The 22144-nt window shown below is 40.3% G+C and overlaps 1 protein-coding gene across 5 annotated transcripts in view; it reads left to right on the forward strand.

Annotated features, from left to right (window-relative positions):
- The window catches only part of fndc1 (fibronectin type III domain containing 1), a 46004-nt gene that overhangs the window by 12870 nt on the left and 10990 nt on the right, over positions 1 to 22144 (forward strand). For 2 of the 5 annotated variants that reach the window (XM_044169353.1, XM_044169352.1), the window contains 14 exons: positions 1782 to 1976; positions 3491 to 3559; positions 9731 to 9976; positions 10167 to 10265; positions 10519 to 10636; positions 10779 to 10966; positions 11538 to 11645; positions 12145 to 12333; positions 12427 to 15060; positions 15245 to 15360; positions 16074 to 16185; positions 16340 to 16669; positions 18162 to 18236; positions 19241 to 19417. In XM_044169353.1, coding sequence (XP_044025288.1) covers positions 1782 to 1976; positions 3491 to 3559; positions 9731 to 9976; positions 10167 to 10265; positions 10519 to 10636; positions 10779 to 10966; positions 11538 to 11645; positions 12145 to 12333; positions 12427 to 15060; positions 15245 to 15360; positions 16074 to 16185; positions 16340 to 16669; positions 18162 to 18236; positions 19241 to 19417 — 4656 coding nt within the window. Of the gene's footprint in view, positions 1 to 1781; positions 1977 to 3490; positions 3560 to 9730; positions 9977 to 10166; positions 10266 to 10518; positions 10637 to 10778; positions 10967 to 11537; positions 11646 to 12144; positions 12334 to 12426; positions 15061 to 15244; positions 15361 to 16073; positions 16186 to 16339; positions 16670 to 18161; positions 18237 to 18633; positions 18718 to 19240; positions 19418 to 22144 lie in introns of those variants that run through there. The other 3 variants (XR_006374935.1, XM_044169355.1, XM_044169356.1) reach the window with 3 other exon arrangements.

Below are 22144 nucleotides of genomic sequence, written 5' to 3' on the forward strand. Positions count from 1 at the left end.
TTGGATCTTGAGATTTAAAGCTGCTGTAATCAATATTTTTGTATTAACAATGGATTAAATGACACAGAGAATTATCACCAGACTCTGCAGTTCCCCGCAGTTTTAGCATCTTTCAGTTTATTGTTTTGGTTTTACGGCCCACAACTTTACTGTTTTGGCTCGCTCTCATCAGCATTTTTTTTCCAGCTGCAGCAGACCGCTGTTTTCAGCCAAAAAGCTCTGATAGGGGCGCCCCGGAGCTCACCTGGTAGAGCTTGTACCATTAGGCTGAGTCCTTACCGCAGAGTTCAATTCCAACCTGGGGTCCTTTGCTGCATGCCCCCTCTCCTGCCTTTCCTGTCTTTATCTACAGCTGTCACTGTCCAATAAAGGCAAAATGGCACACAAAAAAATCTTTAAAAAAAACTCTGATAAACCCACTGTACGCTACCTGTCCAGCACAAAAAAACCCACAGGCACAGAAGTTTGCCACTCGCTGGTAAGCATAGTGCAACATTTCATCGCTGAAGAGCCAGATATCCTCAGGAGTTGGTGGAGACCAAAACAGAAGCTAAAATGAGACTGAATATTGGACTTATCAGGTGCACAGAAATAGGACTCCAAATGGATGTTAACATTAATCCGTATTTGCTGGATGTGTTAAAAGGCAACTGTTTGCTAACATGTTTGCCATTAAATGAAGCAAAGCATTAGTTCAAGCAGAGCAGCAAAACTGTGCTTGTATTGGCTGATTGGCTGTTTCATATATGCTTCAGTATCATTGGCTAGCAACATCCAATCATATTCATGATGGTGTACAGCACAGACATTATAACCTGTCACTTAATCACTGTGACTGTTTTGCCAACACTGTTTGCTGCCAAGGCTCCCTAACCTCTTCTTCGTGGCATTATTGGTAGTGTTGATTAAACTAAGATTTCATGTTCATGTGTCATTAATTAATTTTATCAAGTAGTTAGTAAGCAGTTTTCCCAGCAGAATCCTTATACCTGCTCAGATTCTTTGAGAGCTCCCTCAAAGAGCAGAGTCTCTAATGCTAAAAATGGTCAGTTGTTTGACTTTGAAGAGAGCAAAATAATTAAATGCACAGCTGAAGTTTCAGGATCCATACTAGCTCTCAGGCATGAGGCCATTATTTTGCGCATGATCTCAAGTGGTTGTTTATTATTTCCCACGTAATGCAGTCTCATCTGGGGCCTTTTAGCAGCCTTTTTGTCCTTCATACAAGCTGAATTCACAATTTTATATTGCATTAAAGTCTTGCTCAACGTGTTACTTTATTATCTGGGTGTAATGTTGGCCTGTTTGATAATTGTGCTGTCATCCCTACATTGCATTAATCTAGCATGCAAACCAAAAGAGCAAAGAGGCACTTGCTATCCAAAACAGAGTGGTGGTTACTATTTTCTTTGTTTTGTTTTGAGTAATTCTAGCCCAGAGGGAGACTGCAGATTGCTTATTGTCCTGAGCCTTTAGCATCCAAGCAAATCCTCATTTATTTATTTAACCATCAAACTAGTTAGTTTTTTTTCAGGGCTGCCTTACACGTGAGTTTATGCTTCATCAGAATTAGAGTTACTTTAAATGCCAAGTATAATAAATACAGAGGAAATTTTACTGGTGGCACTAAAGAAGAGGTGTATTTACAACTTACAGAGCTTGAACAGTAGGCCTACATACTGCCACAATCTTAAGGCGCAACAGGTCTTTATGATAAGGGACAAAGACTGTTAAAATAAAATGTATAGACACAATTTATCCTGACATCATTTGTTTTGCAGCAGAGAAGCCCCTGCGGTCACACAATGGGAAACAGACATCTGTGGACAAGGGCCTGAGGGAGAGCTGGGAGCCTTCTATCCATCTGGATGGAAGACCTGTGGACCGCTTCGTCGTCAGCTCCAACAAACCCACAAGGTCTCACCGCTTCACTAAAGTGGGAAAGGACAGTCGCTCTCATCTACTGGAGGATGTAGGTAAGGCAGAAACAGAGAGAAAGTTAACGAGTGGGTGAGAGCAAGACGAGGATGTGAGATGTTAAGATCAGATGGTTGTGAGTCTCTGACCATGTTTGAGATTGAGTGACGTGAACAAATCAAGTAGGAGCTAATGAGTGTGTTTCTGAGGGACCTGAGGAGTGCTGGTAGCACTGCTAGACAAAAAAGTAATTCAGAGGAAAATAAATGGATGAAAAGCAAGAAAAAGAAGTTGGCTTAAACTATGGAGTGAGCTTTCAGATCCTGGAGTTCTGCACTTTCTCAAGGCAAATGCCAAGAATGAGGAGGGGATGAGCAAAGCTGTGTACAAAGCAGAGACGCCAAGAGGCGAGGTGTACACACACACGTGCGAGTGCATGCATTCATTTTTATCAGTGGATTAGTTCATCATTGGATGTGCTGTCATCCAAGTTTGCCAGAAGAAAAGAAAGAGCATTGGGGGTGGTGATCATTGTTCTAGCTCAGCAGACGGGTTATTTTAGGCTTTAGAAGAGGACATTATTTTTAGATCTTAACAGCGTCTCTGGTATTCCCTAATCCCACCTTGTAAAACATAAGACAGGTCTTTATGTTTCTATACACATACAGTTTGCAATGTTGACACAGTCTAGCCTGCTTTTGTCATTATTCCATTTTCCTCTGTCCTTGGCTTCTTAGAGTCATACTTCATCAGCGGCTCAAAGTCTGCAGCCAGCCCTTCTTTTCCTCATCCAAACCCAGCCCAGCTCCTATAACCCAATCCCCTGTGTTGTGGTCACTTTTTGTGTGTGTGTGCAAGTATGTGTGTTTGGTGGTGATTGTGGTGGAGGACAGAGTGGTGCCAAGTGTTGAAGTCATACATTGTCTTGTATGGTGTGTCGGTGTGTTCAAACATGCATCTGTGGATGCTTTTGTGTTTGTGTGTTTATGTGTGTGTGTGTGTGTGTGTGTGTGTGTGTGTGTGTGTGTGTGCGCGTGCGCGCGCGTCGCCCAGTGTGCGTTGTGGCGGCCTTGTGGTCTCTCCAGCTTCGGTGCAGTTTGCCATAAATCTCTGGCAACCGAGCTGCATCTCAATGTTGCCTTTCCAGAAATTCCTTGCAGATCGTGTGTTGTTCCCTCAGCAGCATGAGAGCAGCATCAGTTGTCATAAATAACACCATGCTGTTTGCCTCCACATCATTAATGTGTCTGGCCAGGTCGCAGTTAAAACAACAAAGCTGGAGCGATTACTTATGAGGAGCAACAGGGAGCAAGATGGAGAGTAAAGGAAAATGGGAGATTGAGAAAAGACCCCCACTTTTCTCACTGATAAGGGGAAAATGCAAATCATACACATGTAAAACTTGATGTGCTCCACATAAAAGAAAAATAACATTTCCCCTTGAACATGTCACCATCAGGTAGACATGATTTAGTAAATCTGAGTTTCTTTTCAAATTTATATAATTTATTGCTTGCTTACTACATTCTACTGGCAACATCATTTAACCAGATATTCTGTGTTTTTTTTTTAGACCCTGAATGGGTTAACCTGGATGGCTTTGCTGTGTTGGGCGGTGCACCTGTCAGCAACTCATCAGCAGGTAAACCTGATCTCAAGGCATCTTTACCAACAACACATGGGAGTGGTGTGTCTCACTTAACAGCCTTACATATAAAACTATCTGGTTAAAGCCATTAAAAGCAGTTTCTGAAATTATCTGCTGTCATCATGGATATAAAAGGAACCGCTGAGTCTAATGTGAGGATGATTCACAATGCTATGTCTTGGGGCGACAGTCTCCTTATCCTTCATTCCCTCACTAGTTCTGTCCCTATGGGATCAGTGGGGAAAAACACTCAATTGTCTCTGACTCATAGATTCCCATTTATTGTATGTTTTTCTTGCAGGTGATCCATATTGAACATGTATTTTAGAGTTTTGTTGCCTTTTAATGTTCTTCCACCACATTAATTATCACATATTTGCCTGTCACTGCTTTCAACAGACTGTAAAATGAAAGGAAATTAGTAGCAGACCAAATTGCTTATAACCTCATTGCCAGATTATCCATACAGTGAGTGATTAAAGTGCTCTCTGTGGATTTATTTAGGAGAGCACAGTCAATTAATTGATTAGTCAAGCAATAGACAATTTTGACAGTTTTGATTTATTAATAATTAATAGTCATTTTTAAAGCAAAAATGGCACACATTTGCACACACATTTGCACACAGTTTCCACCTTCTCAAATGTGGAGATTTAAAAAAAAATAAAACAATTTTAAATATTATCTTTTCGGGCTTTTTTGCCTTTTATTAGATAGGGACAGCTGAAGAGAGACAAAAAAGGGGGGAGAGAGGGGGGTGGGGGGGTGGGGGTGATGACATGCAACAAAGGTACCCGGGCTGGAATCAAACCTGACCCACTGCGGTAAGGACTCAGCCTTAGTACATTGTAGCTACCGGGGTGCCCAGATTTTTATTTTATTTTTTTTACATTTTATGTACATGTTTTATATTAATTTTATATAATTGTAAATTTAATACCTTTGGATTTTGATCTGTTGGTTGGACAACAAGCAATTTACAGATATGCAATGTTGAGCTCTATGAACTTGTGATGGGCAGTTTTCATGATTTTGTGATATTTATAGACTAATAATAAATTATTTGCAGCTCTAAAATTTATTTAAACTTTATTTAAACTCATTAGAGAAAATTTGATTGTCTTCTCATATATCAATCACACTAAAAGAAGCTTACACAAGTTTCAGACTGGACTTTTAGTAAATTAATATAGTAAATTTTCATTATGTTTTTATTTCTGCACAGCGCCATGGGGCACTTGGACATTTAAGCATGTCATGTAAACACTCACTAGTCTCAGGGCTAACTTGCCCACTTGCACACTTGTGTTCATGCTGTTCCATAGAGACAATTTAGTCTCTCCAAACCACTTGACTTGGCATGACTTTGTGCCGTGGCAGAGAACATGAAGAAAACCCAGTCAAATTCCATACAGAAAGGATCAGGACCAGCAACTGAACCCAGGACCTTCTTGCCGTGAGGCAACAGTACTGACCACTGAACCACCATGCTGCAGTTGTATTTGTTTGAGGCAGAGCTTTACTGGAGACACAGCTAATCATATTTGTTGAATTTAACCTCAGTGAATGGAGCCAAAGAACCACTGTGTTTCTGGCGAAAGTAATGCTAGAGTAAAGCTCAGTGAAAAGGATGGGGCAAAAGAAGACATTGCATGTTATGAAGCCTTGCTAGCACACTTGCTACCAACCGTAAAAACCTAAAGTTTTCTAGCTGGATACTAGCTACTCCTAATAGTTAATAAAAAATAAAAAATTAATAAAATGTGACAAAAATAGATATTTCTGTTTTAATTTGCTTTTGTATTTATTTACATTTGTATTAATTTGCCCTATTTATTTACTTTCCCATTTAATTCTCCATTTGATTTATTAATTTGTTCATTTATTTATTTATTAATTTGCCATGTCATGCATTAGTTTCCCTTTGCATTTTCCCCCATTTATTTCCCCAAACTTATTTATTTCTGTCTATTCTTTTTACATTTCTTTATGCTTCAGCAATCGGACCACAGTTGCACTACTAATTAGCTGAGGGCAGCTAACGTTACAGTTAGCAGCAAGTGAAGCTATCTGTTCATCAGTAAATGGCATAAATCAGAGTTGAGGCAGAGCAGTCGGAGGACATCAGAGTGAAAATCAGAAAATATTTTCTCCATAAAATATGATCCAGATCAGAGTCCTGGTCAGAGCCAGCTGTAAATAAATAACAAATTAATAAATAAAATGGAAAATTAAATGGGAAAGTAAATAAATAGGGAAATTAAAACAAATGTAAATAAATACTGAGGCAAGTTAAAACAGAAATATAAATTTTTCTCACATTTTATAAATTATTTAATTTTTAATTAATTATATAATACATTCATTCTAATTATTATTTTTTATTATTATTATTTTGGTGTATTTAATGGCATATTAATTTATTTATTGAGTCATTTATTTATTCATTTATTTATTTTAAGCTAATGAATGATGGAAAAAACAAAAATACACTAGCATTAGTATGTTCATATTTTGACTGTTAAGGGCCGAATTTATTATGTCTGCCTCCATTGTTTGTACAACACACAGTAACACAATTTGGATGATCCATTTATTATCCATTAATGTCCAATTAGCAACTGTTACAAAGCTAGCAAACATACTGCCAGTGCCAACTGACAAATGCTATCCAACTTTAGGTTAAGTTATCTTTTAGGTTAACCAATCAAGCCCAGTTAACTTAATTAACCATTAAGCATTAACCATTGTCTGTATGACCCTAAGTCACTAAACTGGACATTGATCATTACATCTCTGCCATACTTGAAATAATTGTGCAATATTCTGTGTAATACTCCTGTGCAATATTTAGTTTTTCCTATTTATTGATATTGATATTATTCATACCTCCATTACTGCTGTGCAATATCCACCGTCTCATAATAATCTCAATAAGCTACACTTAACTCGACAGTACATGCACTATTACTTATTACTTATATTATTACATTGTATTATTATACCGTATTATCATCATCAACCGATAAACCCACTTGGTACTTCACACTTATTTTATTTTATACTTATACCCACCTGGTACTTAATTTATTTTCTGTCCTGTTTTATAGTGTATTGCATTATATTTTTTGCTAGTACTTTTTCCTCTGTGCACTGACGTAAAGGCGAGCTGCTGTAACAAAGAGTCTCCCTTCGGGGATCAATAAAGTATTTCTGATTCTGATATATTAGTGTTCGTATTTTGGCAGGAGTTTTTTCTTGCCATTTGTGTTCGTCAGTTAGCTAGCTAACTTTGTCTTTGTCAGTTGAGGCTAAATTGATATATCTGCCTCCAGGAAAGCTCTGCCACTGAGAATTGTTTGTGTAAATGAACAATAGACAACAACACACAACAATTCTGATAAGTAATTATAGCTATATATCAAGCCAAAATGCCAAACATTAGCAACTGTTAAGCAAAAGCAAGAACACTTGCTGCCACTGGACAAATACTAACATTAGCTTAAGTTATCTTGCTAGCTAATTTGCTCAGTTAACATTTGAAGTTATTTACTTATACTATGCTAACTGATAGCATACAGCTAGTATTGTGTAGTCATATGGAGCAACTGTTATAAACTAACACACTTGTACCAGCTGATAAATGCTATCTAACATTAGCTAAGTTAACAATAGGTCATTTGCCCAGTTAACATTTTAGGTTATTTGATTATACTGTAAAAGCTGATAGTCTGGTAAGCTAATTAATGAATGAAGGCAAAGACATTTGCATTGGTGTTGTATTTTCATATTTTTTCTGGGATTGTTTCACTGCCATTTGGGTTTGTGTCATTTAGCTAGCTTTGTCTCTGCCAATTGAGGTTAAATTGATTATTTCTGCCTCCAGGAAAACTCAGCCACTGAGAATTGTTTGTATAAACTGTGGCTAAACTGAGCAATGTACTCCACCGTGAGACCCAAACTTACAAATTTATGTTTGCAAAGTTTAGATTTGCTTTTGAAGGTGGTGAAATGTCAAAGACGGTGGATTGTTTAGCTAGTTTTTGAGAAGAGAGTAAGCACACGACAGTGACATTCTTCAGCATCAGTCTGAACACAGTGAGGTGGGTCTCCGCTGTAGCAGTGGTATGTCTGTCTGTCTGGAGGCCAGCCTCATAGCACCTCAGACCATCAAGTTTCCAGGAAAAGACAGAAAGTATCTGGCAGTGAGAGCATTGTGGAGTCAATGGTTTAGTGGTCCGCGGCGTGGTGACCCGGGCCAAACTATGCACTGTGACAGTTTGCCAGAGAGAGAAAATGGGAAGAAGAAAATAAGGAAAAGGAGAAGACAGCTGATTAAAACCAAATGTTTGGGGGTTTTTTTAAGTCAGCTAGTACATGGAGAGACAAACAGGTACAGTGGGAATGAGACAGATGATTTGTCCATATTAGTGTTACTCTTGAAAGTGTTACCTCAGTAGCAGTCAAAAATGGCTGAAATACACAGAAATTAGGAATAAAACACAAGATACTGTATCATATTCACCATATTAAAATTTTATTGTTGGGTGGTAATTCAGCGCAGACTTTCAAATGAATATGTGTTCGTTTTTTTTCCCCCACAAAGTGGTGGTAATGTACTATAACTGTGACAGATAATCAATGAATCAAGTAAACTCTTCTCAAGTTTCAGAAAATATATGTCCAGGGCATTTTAAAATAAGTGGAAAACGATGACAATCACATTAGAATTTTAAGAAGCCATGTTTCAGAAGCAAGCATGCATGCAAATCTTTAATTGTCTAGCACACTTACATACATACAGTGTGCTTGTGTACCAGCAAGCAAACAACTAAAGCAACTGTTGACAGTAAATATGTGATTTGTAGTAAATTAGATAAAACGAGCAACAACACTGGTGTTAAGTTCTATTTTGATGGTAAATTTGATTAATGAATGTAAAATACAATTTATACTAATTACACCTTTAGCAGACATATAAACAGTTACACTTTGCTGTCACGGTGGCAGACAGAGAACAGGAGCATACAGAAGAGATTATACAAGAAACTTGTATAGGTGCAGGAGAATCTTTGAGACAAGGATTTGAAAACAAGAAAAGCTGAGAGAAAAAGCAACATCAGAGAGAGTTGTTGCATTACCAAGCAGCCAATTCTCTAGATCCAAAGGGGACAAATCCCCTCAGCTGTGTTGTCAGGATAGAGGGAAGGATAGACACAGAGAGTTAAAAACACGAATGGAGAGCTCCAAGTCGCCAGGTCTTGTTGACACAAAACCCCTTTCTTCCTGGGAGTTTTTCTAGTTGGCGTTTATACTCCTCTTCACATCCTCTTTGCCTCATCTTTGTTTTCCACTACACATACAGTGTCATGGTGGAAGCCCATTGGCACTAAAATTCTCCCTTTTTAAGCCATAGCTAAAGAACATTTTTTGGGTGTGGTGGCCTCTCTTGGAAGACTATTCTCAGTTGGCGTACCCTACCTGTTCGTTGGAAGGGGAAACGCTACATCACAGTATTTTTTTGTCCTTATAACCACTTTGAATTTCATAAAAACCACTTTGTTACATCAGCTGACTTGTCAGTACTAACCCAGCTGTGCATACAGCTATCCTGATGGGAAACAGGGTAGATGCTTTTCATCTGACAGTGATTATGAGAAACGGATAAAGGACGGATAGAGGGAGGAGAGGAAAGAAAGAAGACGAAAGAGTGGGGGGGACAGAGGAGTTTTTTGTTATATTGCCAATGCTATCACTCAGCAGCCAGATGAGGGGGATTGTCTGGCTGTCTGAGTCAATGTCTGAGTTGTTGTCCAAGATGGAATCACTACTATGGTGGGATTAAAGCAGGAAGAAGGACACTAGAAGTTGGAGCATATGACAGTGGACATGGTGCGGTTGCACAGCATTTCCCTTTTGTGACAACTGCATATGTTTACTGTCATTGTTGGATGAAAGGGACTTGTAATTAAGTATTTAGCACTGAGCGTATGTGTCTTGAGTGGAGCAATTATGTTCAATGATTTTCCATTGCAGTTAGTGTCAACAAGGCCCTAAAGGCAAATCCAGTACAGAGCACATATTGTGAATGAACTAGGGGGTCATAAAGGTAAGATGAACTCCAGTGCACTCTGACGTTTCCCCGCCGTTATCATCCACCAACAGATCCAGCCAGGTCTCCACAAACTGCTGCCAGAAATCAGCCCTCTGTACAGCGGGCCACCAGGGCGGACAGGACAGCTCGCCCATTGGGCGTTTCTAATACCAGGACCCACAGAAGGGCCCCTCAGTCCTCCTCGGGTCCCAGGCAACCTGAGAGAGCTTTGGCAGGAGCCCCCCCGCTGGAAAGGAGACGCCAACACCACACCAAGCCTCAGTCTGACCAGAGAAACCGAAACACACACAAACTAAGTAAGAGGACCCACATTTTACATTCTTAACCACCAGATTAAAGGGGCAAAGCTTTCTGTTCTAGTAAAATATGATGCTGAAAAGACTGGCAACCTCCAAACTACACTTTGCAGCTCCTATTTTGTGATTTATTTTTTTAATGAAAATGAGCTAAATGTAGGCCGTGCCTGGTATCCCTTTCTATTCATAGCATCTGAGTCCGTTCATGTGGTGTCACTGCAGGCACAGAAAGCCCAGGGCCAGAGCGCACCGGCCAACAGAGCAGTCGCAACCAAAACAACCACTCCAGGTACCTGCAGGTTTATAGAGAATCAATGCATTCCTCTACACATTTATGTTTTTCTTTGCATTGTAAATATCTCAAAACAGCTCATCAGTAACAATGTAAGTTGTAAACTGCGTGAATTTTTGGTTGTCATGGTAGCCAAAATGAGATAAACCAGAGACCAACCTATAACCAAATTCAGTGATCTTAGAGGTGATTTTAACATTGGTTTGGACCTAGATTTGTCCCTACGTCTTTGTGTGTGTCTGTTGTCCAGAGCCACTGGAGTACGAGGCCCGGGACATCAGTGTCAGGGTCATGTCTCCTCAGTCAGTCCTCATCTCCTGGGTTGACCCTGCTGTTGAGATGGGGAAGGTCGCCCCCGGGGTATCCAGGTGGGATCTGTTTAAGTGTGTGTGTCTATTAATGAGGCATAAAGAGAGAAAAAAAGTGAATTAAAGACAAGGAAAGACTGAGTGAGAAAGAACGCTAACCCTTTCAACTGGAATAAAACATCCCCATTTTCTCTTAACCCAGATCCTACACAGTTAGATACAGGGAAAAGGGTGAGTCCGCACGCTGGGAGTACAAGGACAGCACCCAGAGGAGAGTGATGATAGACACCCTGTCTGCTGACGGCATGTATGAGTTCTCTGTCAGAATCTCTCAGGGAGAAAATGATGGGAAGTGGAGCGTCTCCGTGTTTCAGAGGACCCCTGAGTCAGGTATGCACAGTCACTGCCTGCTGAGGATTGCTTATAGAATACCATTTTGTAGGTGGCAATGCAGCTTAGGAAAAGTGATGAATAGTGATTTCTTCTTCAGAGGAATGGCTTTAGACAGCAGAAAAGAATTCAGCCTTGCATAACCATGTCTGTTAACTCTTTTCTTCTTATTTCCTCATACCACACTTCATCACATTTGCTGCCTAATACTCCCATTTGATATTTGATTCGAGCTTTGGCTGCAGCTCTGTCATGATTGCAGCTTTTATACCATGTCATAGCAGCTCCTGAGCTGCAGTTCATTGGAATGTCAGCATTTACTGCCTGGCTCTCAGATCCGATTTCCATCAGCAGTTCCATACATGATCTCAAGGGGAGGTTCCTGACAATGTATGGCAGCAGTACTTTCCTCAGTTGAAGCCTCCTGGCACAAATGTCCTCTCTGTTTTTTACACACTTTAAGTAGCAATTTCCTCACCCTGTTCCCCTCTATGCTGCTTCTGGTTTCTGTCCTGCTGCTGCTCCTTTCACTCCTGTCTTTCTATTCATGTGTGTTCTCCTCATTTGTTAGCACCATCTGGGCCACCAGAGAACTTTGAGGTCAAGCCACTACGAGGCAAAGGAACAGCTGTCTTAGCAACATGGGATCCACCTGAAGAACCCAATGGGAGGATAAGAGGTCAGGCCAGGCAGATTAAAGTCAAATTGAAAATAAATTCATTTTTGCTAAGAAATCAGTGTATATTTCCTTGGTGTTTGACTTGTGGACTTATTTGGTCAAATTTATAATTACCAAAAAGAAGAAGTTTTATTAAGTTTTATTTATCAGTACTGTCATTTGATTGGTACATACAATCCACAATATCTGAGTGGATGGGCACTAAGAATACATCTGGTTAATGTACAGAGTGGGTGTCAGAGGTTTTCAAATAACGAAATGAAAGAAAAATAATGTCTAATGGAATCAGTGCTAATGTTAGCAAGCTAGGCTAACCAGTTTCCACTTTTTGAGTGGAATACAAATATAACAGTACAATGAGTCCTCGCAAATATTGAATATTTCAAAGGGAGAGATGTCTTGAATCTTAAAATGTTACATACCCATTACTGTGTGGGCTTGTTGAAAAACAAACACTACCTCTCCTCACAACAGTTGTTCATGCTCTACCTCCACACAGAGTACATCCTGTCTTATGCTCCTGCTATGAAGCCATTTGGAATGAAAAGTGTGACGTACCGTGGCAGCACCGCCACAGCCACCATAGATGGCCTTACACCCGGAGACCGGTACATCTTCAAGATTAGAGCCACCAACAGGAGGGGACAGGGACCACAGAGCAAGGTTCTCAGTGTTGCCATGCCAGGATGTAAGCACATTTTAATGTATACAGAATGTGTGTGCATATATGTTTGAAAATTTTATTAATTCTTAATTCATGCCAATTTTTGTCTACTGCCAGCCAGCAGCGTTGCCTCATCATTCTCAAAAACCAAGGACAGCCGCAGGACTAGTCATACTCCTTCCAAACAGGATACCGACCATGATGAATCTGACCTCCAGTCTACAGAAGTGCCAGACAAACCAACAACACCCTCACAGCTACGCCCTGCTGCACCTGTCAACAGGCGTGTACGCCCACTTACTCAGACACGCTCCTATCACAGCATCTTCTCCTCTGTAAGGGGCTCAGTCAGGAACACGGGGAACAGAGGGTCGTCCAGAGGAAGAGTTCAAGATAGAGAAGATGAGGAGGAAGAAGAGAAAATACCCACAGCGCCACCTTCGGTAGAAGAGACAACAACCATGGAGGTTGTACTGGAGACGAAAGAACCAGACAATGATGTTTCCCCTGAATCTGAAGATGAAGTGGAATATGATGGAGAGCCCCTGACTACTGAGACCCCCAGCTTCAAAGTTTTGACGCCCTCCCCAACTAAACCTGCATCTACTCGTCCTAATCCACCTCTCAGACGGCCCATTAAGATCAGGGTCCATCAAAAACCAAGATCCAAGGCTGCTTCCTCCTCCTCATCCACCTCTTCATCTTCTTCTACTTCATCCTCCTCATCTTCTGCCACTTTGTCCACTTCTTCTGATTCCTCCTCATCTTCTTTTCCCTCTAGTTCATCTTCATCCTCAGCATCCTCACCTTCTACAACCTCATTATCCTCTTCTTCACGTATTCAAGAGTCGGCAGCCAGTAGAAAGGACTATGTAGCTTCCAAATACTTAGAGGGAAAAAACGCCTACGATAAGCCCAGCATAACACATACAAAACCCTCCACTACAGTCGTAAAAGAGACCAATTCACAGCAGACAGAGGCTGTAGGTAGAGGTTCGGCTTCAGCAGGACGCACCAATGGGTCTGGGCTTGGCTCTAGATATGGTTATGGTCGAAGACTTCCAGGAATTTTGTTTAGAGGGAATTCAACTCGAATGCTGAATGGTTACAAACCTGCTGTCACCTCACAGTTGAATGTACCAAGCAGAACTCTGAACCAAGCAACATCAAACACACGTGGTTCAACAACATCACAGTCCACTTTACCAGACAGGACTCAAAACCATGAAACATCCCATGCAACATCCAGGTCCGCTTCAGGAAGTGCAGCCCACAGCCAGGCAACATCAGATACATATAATTTTGACAAATCACAGTCCACATCAGAGTCTAGGTCTCAAAGCTCTACAACTTTGCAGAGCTCAGGCACTAATCCATCCACTTCACATAGCAGCTCAAACCACCCATCCACCAAAGACACACCAGGCTCTTCTCAGTCGATTTCACACAGAGGATCTCACAGCCCTGCAACTTCACACAACACGCACAACACACAGAGTTCACACAAATCACCTGAGCGAGACACAGCAATGCGGGAGGGAAATAATGACAGTAATTACAAAAACACAGATTCAGTAGTAACTAAAGTTGAAGAGCCTACTTCAAGCTCTAAAACACAACCCACAGAGGAGGAGAGAGTGGAGGAAGAGGGAAGAGAGGAGAGCAGTAATGAAAAACCTGTGGTTCCTCGTACCAGAATTAGCCCATCATTTGCTGAAAGATTCCCTTGGCTAGCTACCCGTTACCCAGGCAGGTTCGGTTCAGGGACTAGAGGCTCTTCTTCCAGACCGGATGGTAGGACCCCCTGGACCAGGGCTTCATCCTCCATGGGCGCCGGCAGACCCGTCTTAAGGGGGACACCCACTAGGGTTTCAGGAGCCACAGGTGCTGCAGGAGTTTCCACGATACAGGAGACTAGTGAAGATTTGAGGACTCCTTCAACTCACGATGACTCACTAAAGCATGGGGTTGGGGCGGGTTCAGTTAAGCCTTCTTTGACTAATCAAAATACAGCATCTAGTCACACTAGAAACCCAACTACCTTGAACTCTTCATCTTCAGCAGCCACTTCTTCAAACTCTGGTTCCCATCATTCCTCAAATGGACACTCAAGTGAGCCCATCCATAGAGGAACCTCTAATGACAATAATAATGATCATAATAAGGATTATCTCGATGAGAGGAGTAGAGAAATCAGTGGAAAAAATGATAAAGTTGCAGACCCCTCAGCGGCCCGAAAGAATCCTACTATAACTTCAGCTGACCCTCACAGAAGCATAGAGGACAATGAGAGTGTGGATACAAGGGAAACTTCTTCTAGGACAAGACCTGGCTCACCATCTGGAGTCACTCCAACTCATCGTCGTCCTGGTGTAGGGGTGAATGGGAGGGTACGCTCTCCTCTGCTGGCTAATAGGCAGTTTGGTGGATCTAGGCTTCCCATCAGACCACAGCCAGCACAGAACTCAAGGCTGGGTTCTTCAACATCTGACTCCTCATCATCAGCTGACTCCTCTTCTTCCTCAAATGTGCCTCAGCCAGTTTTGACCTCAGATCGTGATGTGGGCAGTGGCACTACTGTGACAAAGACCGGGGGATTAATTGGAGGCAACTCCCAGTCCACATCGTCGTCCTCCACATCTTCATCATCATCTAGAGACAGCTTTAGGGGCCAGGGAGGAAGGTCTCGCAATCCTATCGTCAGAGGGAAACCAACAAATGGAGGACAACTCAAGCCTAGCAATGGAAATGGTAAAGTCCATTGGTAAAGTGCATGTGAAAAGTTGCTGCCACTGCCAGCTACTGTATTACTCAAAAGGTGCAAGGACTTTCTTGAGCAAAACACTAAATGATAGATAATGTGTTGGTGTATGAGACTGTAATCAGTAAATTATTTAATAGCAAAATGGCTCTGCTTAAATCTTATAATCGTTAGGTAAAAATGGACGACCCAACCTGACAGCAACAAATGATAAAGAGTCCTCTTCCTCTCATGGAACCAGCAAGGCCGTTGGTCAAAGGTTTATTACTGGACCTGATGGAACCAAATGGGTAACTAAGTTTAATGAAGTGATTGTAACCATAGTTGTAATCTTACATTGTGAAGAATAATATTCTTGAGTCTTCGAGCTAAACCACGTGCAATGCATATTAGTGTACCAGGTAGATACGGTCTAAGTACTTTCTTTTGTTACTGGCATGTTTTAGCATGAAATACTGTAGATTGTACTGTAATGTATCACTTTTAAGGAATAGTTCAACATTTTGGGAAATACACGTATTCATTTTCTTGCCAAGAGTTAGATGAGAAGATCGGCACCACTCTTATATCTGTGTGGTAAATATGAAGCTATAGCCAGGATTTGGTTAGCTTAGCTTAGCATAAAGACTGGAAACAAGGGGAAACAGCTAGCCTGGCTCTGTCCAAAGGTAGTCTTCGCCGGTAGGCTTGCAACCTGTGAGTGACAACAAGACTCCAGGAATTTATTGTGCCGGTCCAAGAAATAGTCTGGCACATAGAACTTTGAACTTGAATGTTGAACTATTCCTTTAATGCTTCAAAATTTGATTCATCCTTCTAAAATATTTTTGAAATGCTAAAGATCAATTGTTCCCATTCTAATTGTTGATTGAACGAATATGTTTGCAAGAAAGAGTAGTGAATAGGAGTACAAATTCACTAAATCTCACAGTCAAGATGAGGCAATAGTTCACATTTTATCTATATTGCTGTATAGATTTGGCAAATCATTTTGTCTCTCCAGGTGGTAGACTTGGAGCAGGGGGTTCTTATGAACCAGGATGGACAAGTTCTCCAGGACTCCCAGGGCAAACCTAACAGAGTGGTGCTTGGAGAGGATGGACGCACTATTTTTGGTGATATGCTTAAGTCAATCTTACATGACATTTACAGTACAGCTTGAACATGTATATAAAAAATTACTTTAATCATTCTCATTATTAGTTTACTGTTCAAAACAAAATCGTGAATGTTCTGTTTCAACCTCCTTCTTGCTCCACCGACTGCTAGACCTCATGGGAAGTCCCCTGGTAAACCAGGAAGGTCTGGCTCTGTTTGGCCACGGCCGAGATAGCCGGCCTGTGGTCAACCCCAAAGACAAGGTCATCATGGTTGGAGGGAAACCTGTGCTTGGCTTGGACCTTCCTCACCTCAGGACCACCACCACCACCACCATGGCTCCTACCACCACACCTGAACCCATCACCACTGAATGGACCACAGAGGAGTCTACCACTGCACTGCTGTACCCAACCTGTCCACCTGGAACCTTCTCCAAAACAGATGAATACGGGTATCCAGTGCTGGACCCAGAAGGAATATTGGACTGTTATCCAGAAGGTAAGTCTTTGAGAAGTACTTGAAATTCACCATAACACACTGCAGACAGCATTTTGAAAGACTGATCTAAAGAGAGATTTGTGCTACAGGAATGAAACTAAATACTGCAGTGCTGTAAATTGCAATATTGCTTAGTAAATAGCTTTTCCACAGAACTGAAGTCAAGTTCAGTGAAGCGGTTTAGAGCCAGAATAGTGAATATAAATAATTATGACTTCACTAAATCTTTTACTTGTATTGTTTGTCATATGTATCCAGGCCAAGGCCATGAGTGTTTCCTGTCTGTACCCACAGAGTCCAATAACTCTATAACTGTGTGTGTCTTAACTGTGTGATCTGGTCAGTGTGTGTGTGTGTGTGTTTATGTGAGACCACAGGAACCACATGTAAGTCTCCACATCTGGGTACTGGCTGTGGTCAGAGTACTGCTGGTTTAAATGCACTACGAGCTGTCAATTACACACTGCCATCAGCATTATCACACAACGACAATGAATAAAACATACTTGTATTATACTATTGTAGTTATTAAAGCACACATGGTGAGATATAAATCTGATATATAATTAGATTTGTAGAATTTAGATTAAAATAGAAAATATAATTTAAGTAATATTTAATTTATAAGAGCACCCACATATAGATACATCTGACTATGTAAGCACAGAACTGCCATTGTCAGAAAAAACATTTCATTTTTGTTATTTGTGTTGCATTATGAACTTCAAATGCACTGTAAATGTACAAATTATTTGCCATAATCCATGTCAGCCAGGGTTTCGAAATATAAACAAATAAGCAGTGATGCTGCAGCTGTAATGAGGAACTGGATGTGAATATTTGAAGGAAGTGATGAAGTCTTACAGTATTTGGTTGATGGCTAACACAATAAAATCTTGCCAAGCAATAAATAGATTTTTAGTGTGTGGAGCCTACAAATATTTTTTTAACTTTGTGTATTTGAGAAAGAACCATAGTGATACTTAATTATATATTCAGTGTAATTTCTGAGATATTGGTCTCATTGTAACACAACAGATAAACAGATAAAGTCTCACAAAAAAACATCTCATTATACCTCAAAAACTTGTCATTGTAATGGTGAAGTTGTCTTGTTATGATGACATACAGTATACTTGTTATAATGAGTAAACTTTCCCATTGTAACAAAATACTATGACAATGATTTTTTTCCCACTGTGGCAGCTCCATACCATACAGTATCTATTATTAGTGCAGCAGGAGAATGTACAACGTCAAACTCAGACAGCTGGAAAGATGTTTCCATGGAAATTCTAAAATGGAGAAAGTGGGACCTGTAGGGATTACTTAAGTGTCAAAATATGTATGTATCAGTGCTTGTACCTGTGTGTTCAAGTATGTTTGTCTATATGGGTGCGTTGGTGTACATGTCTATGTGTGTATGCCAGTTCAGAAATGTGTACATGGTCATGTGAAATTGATGCTACAGCTTGTTCTACTTCTCTGACAGAGGAATCCTCAGGAATGGAAATCGACCACATGGTTACAGTGACCATGGTGCCTGATGCTTTAGCTCTTAAGAAAGGTATTGGCTGAGTTTGGCTTCGGACCGACCTACCGCCACTGGGCTGGGATGGACTAAACTGCACTATACGCTCATTGTTTGTTAACTGTGTACTGCACTGTTTGTTAATTGTCTGTTTATCTGTCAGTTGATCTGTTTGCTAGCTCTTCCTGCCTCTTCCTATTTGCCTTGCCTGTGGTCTTCACTTTGTTTCTCTTCTTGTAAGTCTGTTTGACTTGGTCTTGGTTCATTGCTGGGTTTTTGGATAATTTCCATTATGGGCTGTTTTTAATCACTTTTATTCCAAAAACTGGACTATAGAGCATGTGTACTGCCTTACTAAGCTGAAGACAATGCCCTGCCTTATGATTTAATGCAACATATTAGCTGTTCTTAACATTGCTTTGTAATGTAATAGATGAAGCCCGGCTTCAGCCAAACACTAGCTGAACGGAAAACTGCAGGCGCACATCAACCAAATTTCTCAAGGAATCTGTTGCATGTGAGAAGTATTTGATATTTTCTTTCTGTTTTGGGTTTTGCTAGAAAAGACACATTGAGCGTTACAATATTTTCTTAGCATTTCCCTGCCATGGCTCAAAGCTGGTTGCATGTGTGTGGACCATGATGTAATGCCAAGGTCCACTGATGCGGCACAGGAAAAAAAACAGTGAAGAAAGAGGAGGGAGCTAATTGAATTTCACCCACTGAATCCCTTCACATTTGTCAGCCTTGGAGACTTGTGAAATAGTCGTTGTCAGCAAGCCCCCCCTCACATGGAAAATATGGATAGCAAAACATTACATAAGAATACAGCTTTGGGTGTTAGAGGGAAAAGGGGTTATTTCAAAGTGAGCTCACACATCTGCCCACCATTAATTAAATCAATTTGACACTCTTATTACACAGATCAAGGTGCCAATTACAAAGGATTAATGAAACACAGCAGCATGTTATTGAGATAGGATGTAAATAACGTAAATCTATTTAAATCAAAAGCTCACTGACACATGTGTTGTTGCCAGATGAGTTTTTTGTCCAGACCACCCTGCCAACCACCACCACCACCACTACCACTACCACTACCACCACCACCACCACCACCACCACCACAGAGATCCCGACTCCGGAGCTAGACACCAGACCAATCAACAAAGGCCCTTCGTCTGAGTTTGACATCAGTGGGAAGAAGCGATTTACAGGTACTCAAAGACATAAATAAGTGTGTCTATCAACAAGTGTATGCTCATGTGAAGTTACTCTTGCACAAATGCCCTCCTGTCTTCCTCTGTGTGGTGTACAACTTAATCTAATCGCAACCTTAGATAACTTAGATTTCAGATTTATTATCACATTTCCGTTATGCATGATGGATCTCTTTTTAAAAGGAACTTCAACCCCTTCAGACAGATATACAGTAAGTTATACCTTCACTTAATGTATGAAAAACCTTGTGCTTATGCACACTTATGCTTCTCCCAAGCAGCAAGATATTATACTTTTCTGTTGGTTTCTCTTCCAGGGTTAAGCTTTGAGTTTGCTGTGTACCTCTAAATACAGATTTTAGGTTAAATATCACATTCCCATTGTGCATGATGGATTGTTTTTTGAAAGGAACTTAACCTTCTCAGATACCTGATATATGGAAAAAAAACCTTCCTTCACCTAATACTTCTCCCAAGAAGCAGGAGATTATACCTTTTTATTGGTTTCTGTGAGTTTAGTTTACTGTACATGCCAAAGAAAGACACATATTATCTTTACCTCACAACGTAATAAATAGCATAGGTCTCTTGCTAAGAAAGTCAAAGAGCATGATTGACCAAGCTTGTTTTCTGAGTATTACATGTTTTTTTTGTTTTTTTTGGGGGGGGGGGGGTGCATGTGTGTGATGAAGGTCTCTCGGTGCTGTAAATAATGACAGGCTGATGGGAGTTCTGTTTTTTTTTTTTCGTGGAGGAGTAATACATTTGGAACTCTATCTTGGCTTTCTCAGCAATATCTCATAAATATAATACCCTATCGGATTTTACAGTAACTATTGGCCAAAAGAAGGAAACATCTACAAACATTGTGTTGTGTGTAAGTAATTTTTCATCCATATCATAATGTAGGTGCCATTGCAGCTACAATAGGGTCCCATGCAAACTGTTTAAGTGCCAAACAATAAACCACTCAACCACTGATTTGTGAAATACATATATGAATTTATCACTTGTATGGAAAATGGGAATAAGTTTATCTCTAATAGTTGATTCAAACTGGTTCCATGCAACCGTAATTGGATCATAATAACAAAGTTCACTGAGGACACTGTTCAGGTTCTCCAGACTTGACCCCAGTAAACTTTGGCCCCCTGCTTTCTTTTTACTGTTCATATGTGCTTACTTTGGCCTCTTATCACCTCATCTGGCTGCACAAACAGACTGCAGTATTCTCTTGACAGAAATCTAAACAGCATCTATTTTACTCCAACTTTCTACAAACTACATAATGTCAGAGGTCCTTTTAATATTGCCTTGTTTAATGACTGTACTTTTTGTCATGTTTCAGCTGTTGAAATAATAATTACGAAGATATTGTAACTACAAGAATATCAGTATGTACTTACTGAAGTTTTAATAGTTAACATAGTTGGAACAAAGTCATTCTATTTACCCAGAGCAAGTAAGGGATAATGTATTAAGAGTAGAGTGGTTATCAAAATATAACCCACAACATGGAGGCAAAGAACCCCCACATACTGTGCTGAGCAAGTTATTTTTCATAACTGTACAAGTCACAGTGGATTATTCCACTTATACCATGGCCAGTTACCCAAAACCAACATATTAAAATGTTTATATTTTCTTTCGGGAAACCTAGGAATAAACCTTGCTTTTACTATTTCGATAAGTTAGAGAAGCTGTAGCCTAGTAATAGCTAAAATGAATAGAGTTCTATCAACGAGTATTAAAAGAATACTGCAGCAATTTAATATTGCACCTTCATAAAGTTGGGGGACTTGCAAGAGACAGATTATAAAAATAATAGTCAAAATCAATGCTGTGGAAGCTGAGATATCGTGACTTTTGGTCCTTAGAATGGGTCCTGTTCCAAAAACCCATGAGTCGTTTTTTCGGACTTGATGCAAAATAATGCAATGCCATGAGTTATCTTTCTGGATGTGAATGAGCCCAGAGTGCCATTAGCTTCAATGTGTGCCTGTTGCTAGTCTAACGATGTGGATAAAACCTTGACTAATGGCTTCACTATAATTTATTGACAGATTAAATGCAACTTTTCATTGTTGTCATTTATATTGATCTTTCTTAGAAACCTTTTAAAAGGGAAGATTTATGGCTGTGTCTTTATCAGTGCAATGTCAGAACTATCAGTATCATCTACTCTAGAAGCAACAGTGGAACAATAATATGACTTACTCTGGACATCATCTATCTTGGTAAACAACGACTATCTTGTGATCACACACCTCTCATAGTGACATCTGAAAGCTATTACTCTTCCTGAGATAAAAACAGGCAAGAGCAGAAAAGCAGTGGAAATAATAAAAGTTAAGGGTGCTGACCTCAGCACAGAGAGATGACTGTGTTGGCTCAATTTGGAGACATCCTCTTTCCTATTTATTAGATTAATATATTTTAGGTCCACCTCAGCACCCTGCCAGTTGACTAACATGCTTTGCATGAACTGTCTGACAGAGACTTCCCCTTTGTCTCTTTATCTGTCCAGGCATGGTTTCGTTTGAATGAATCTAGCCCAAGGCAGACGTGGGACAAAAAGTATTATAACTAATAATTCTTAGCAGTTGTGTGAATTGGCTTTACAGTAAGTTCCAGATGGATGGAGTTTGCCACATTGGACTAGAAAATGAGTACCAGGATGTTTGGACTATTACAATGCTAATTTATGCCTTACTAGACTGATAT

Source organism: Siniperca chuatsi, linkage group LG16, assembly GCF_020085105.1.
Source record: "Siniperca chuatsi isolate FFG_IHB_CAS linkage group LG16, ASM2008510v1, whole genome shotgun sequence".
NCBI lineage: Eukaryota > Metazoa > Chordata > Actinopteri > Centrarchiformes > Sinipercidae > Siniperca > Siniperca chuatsi.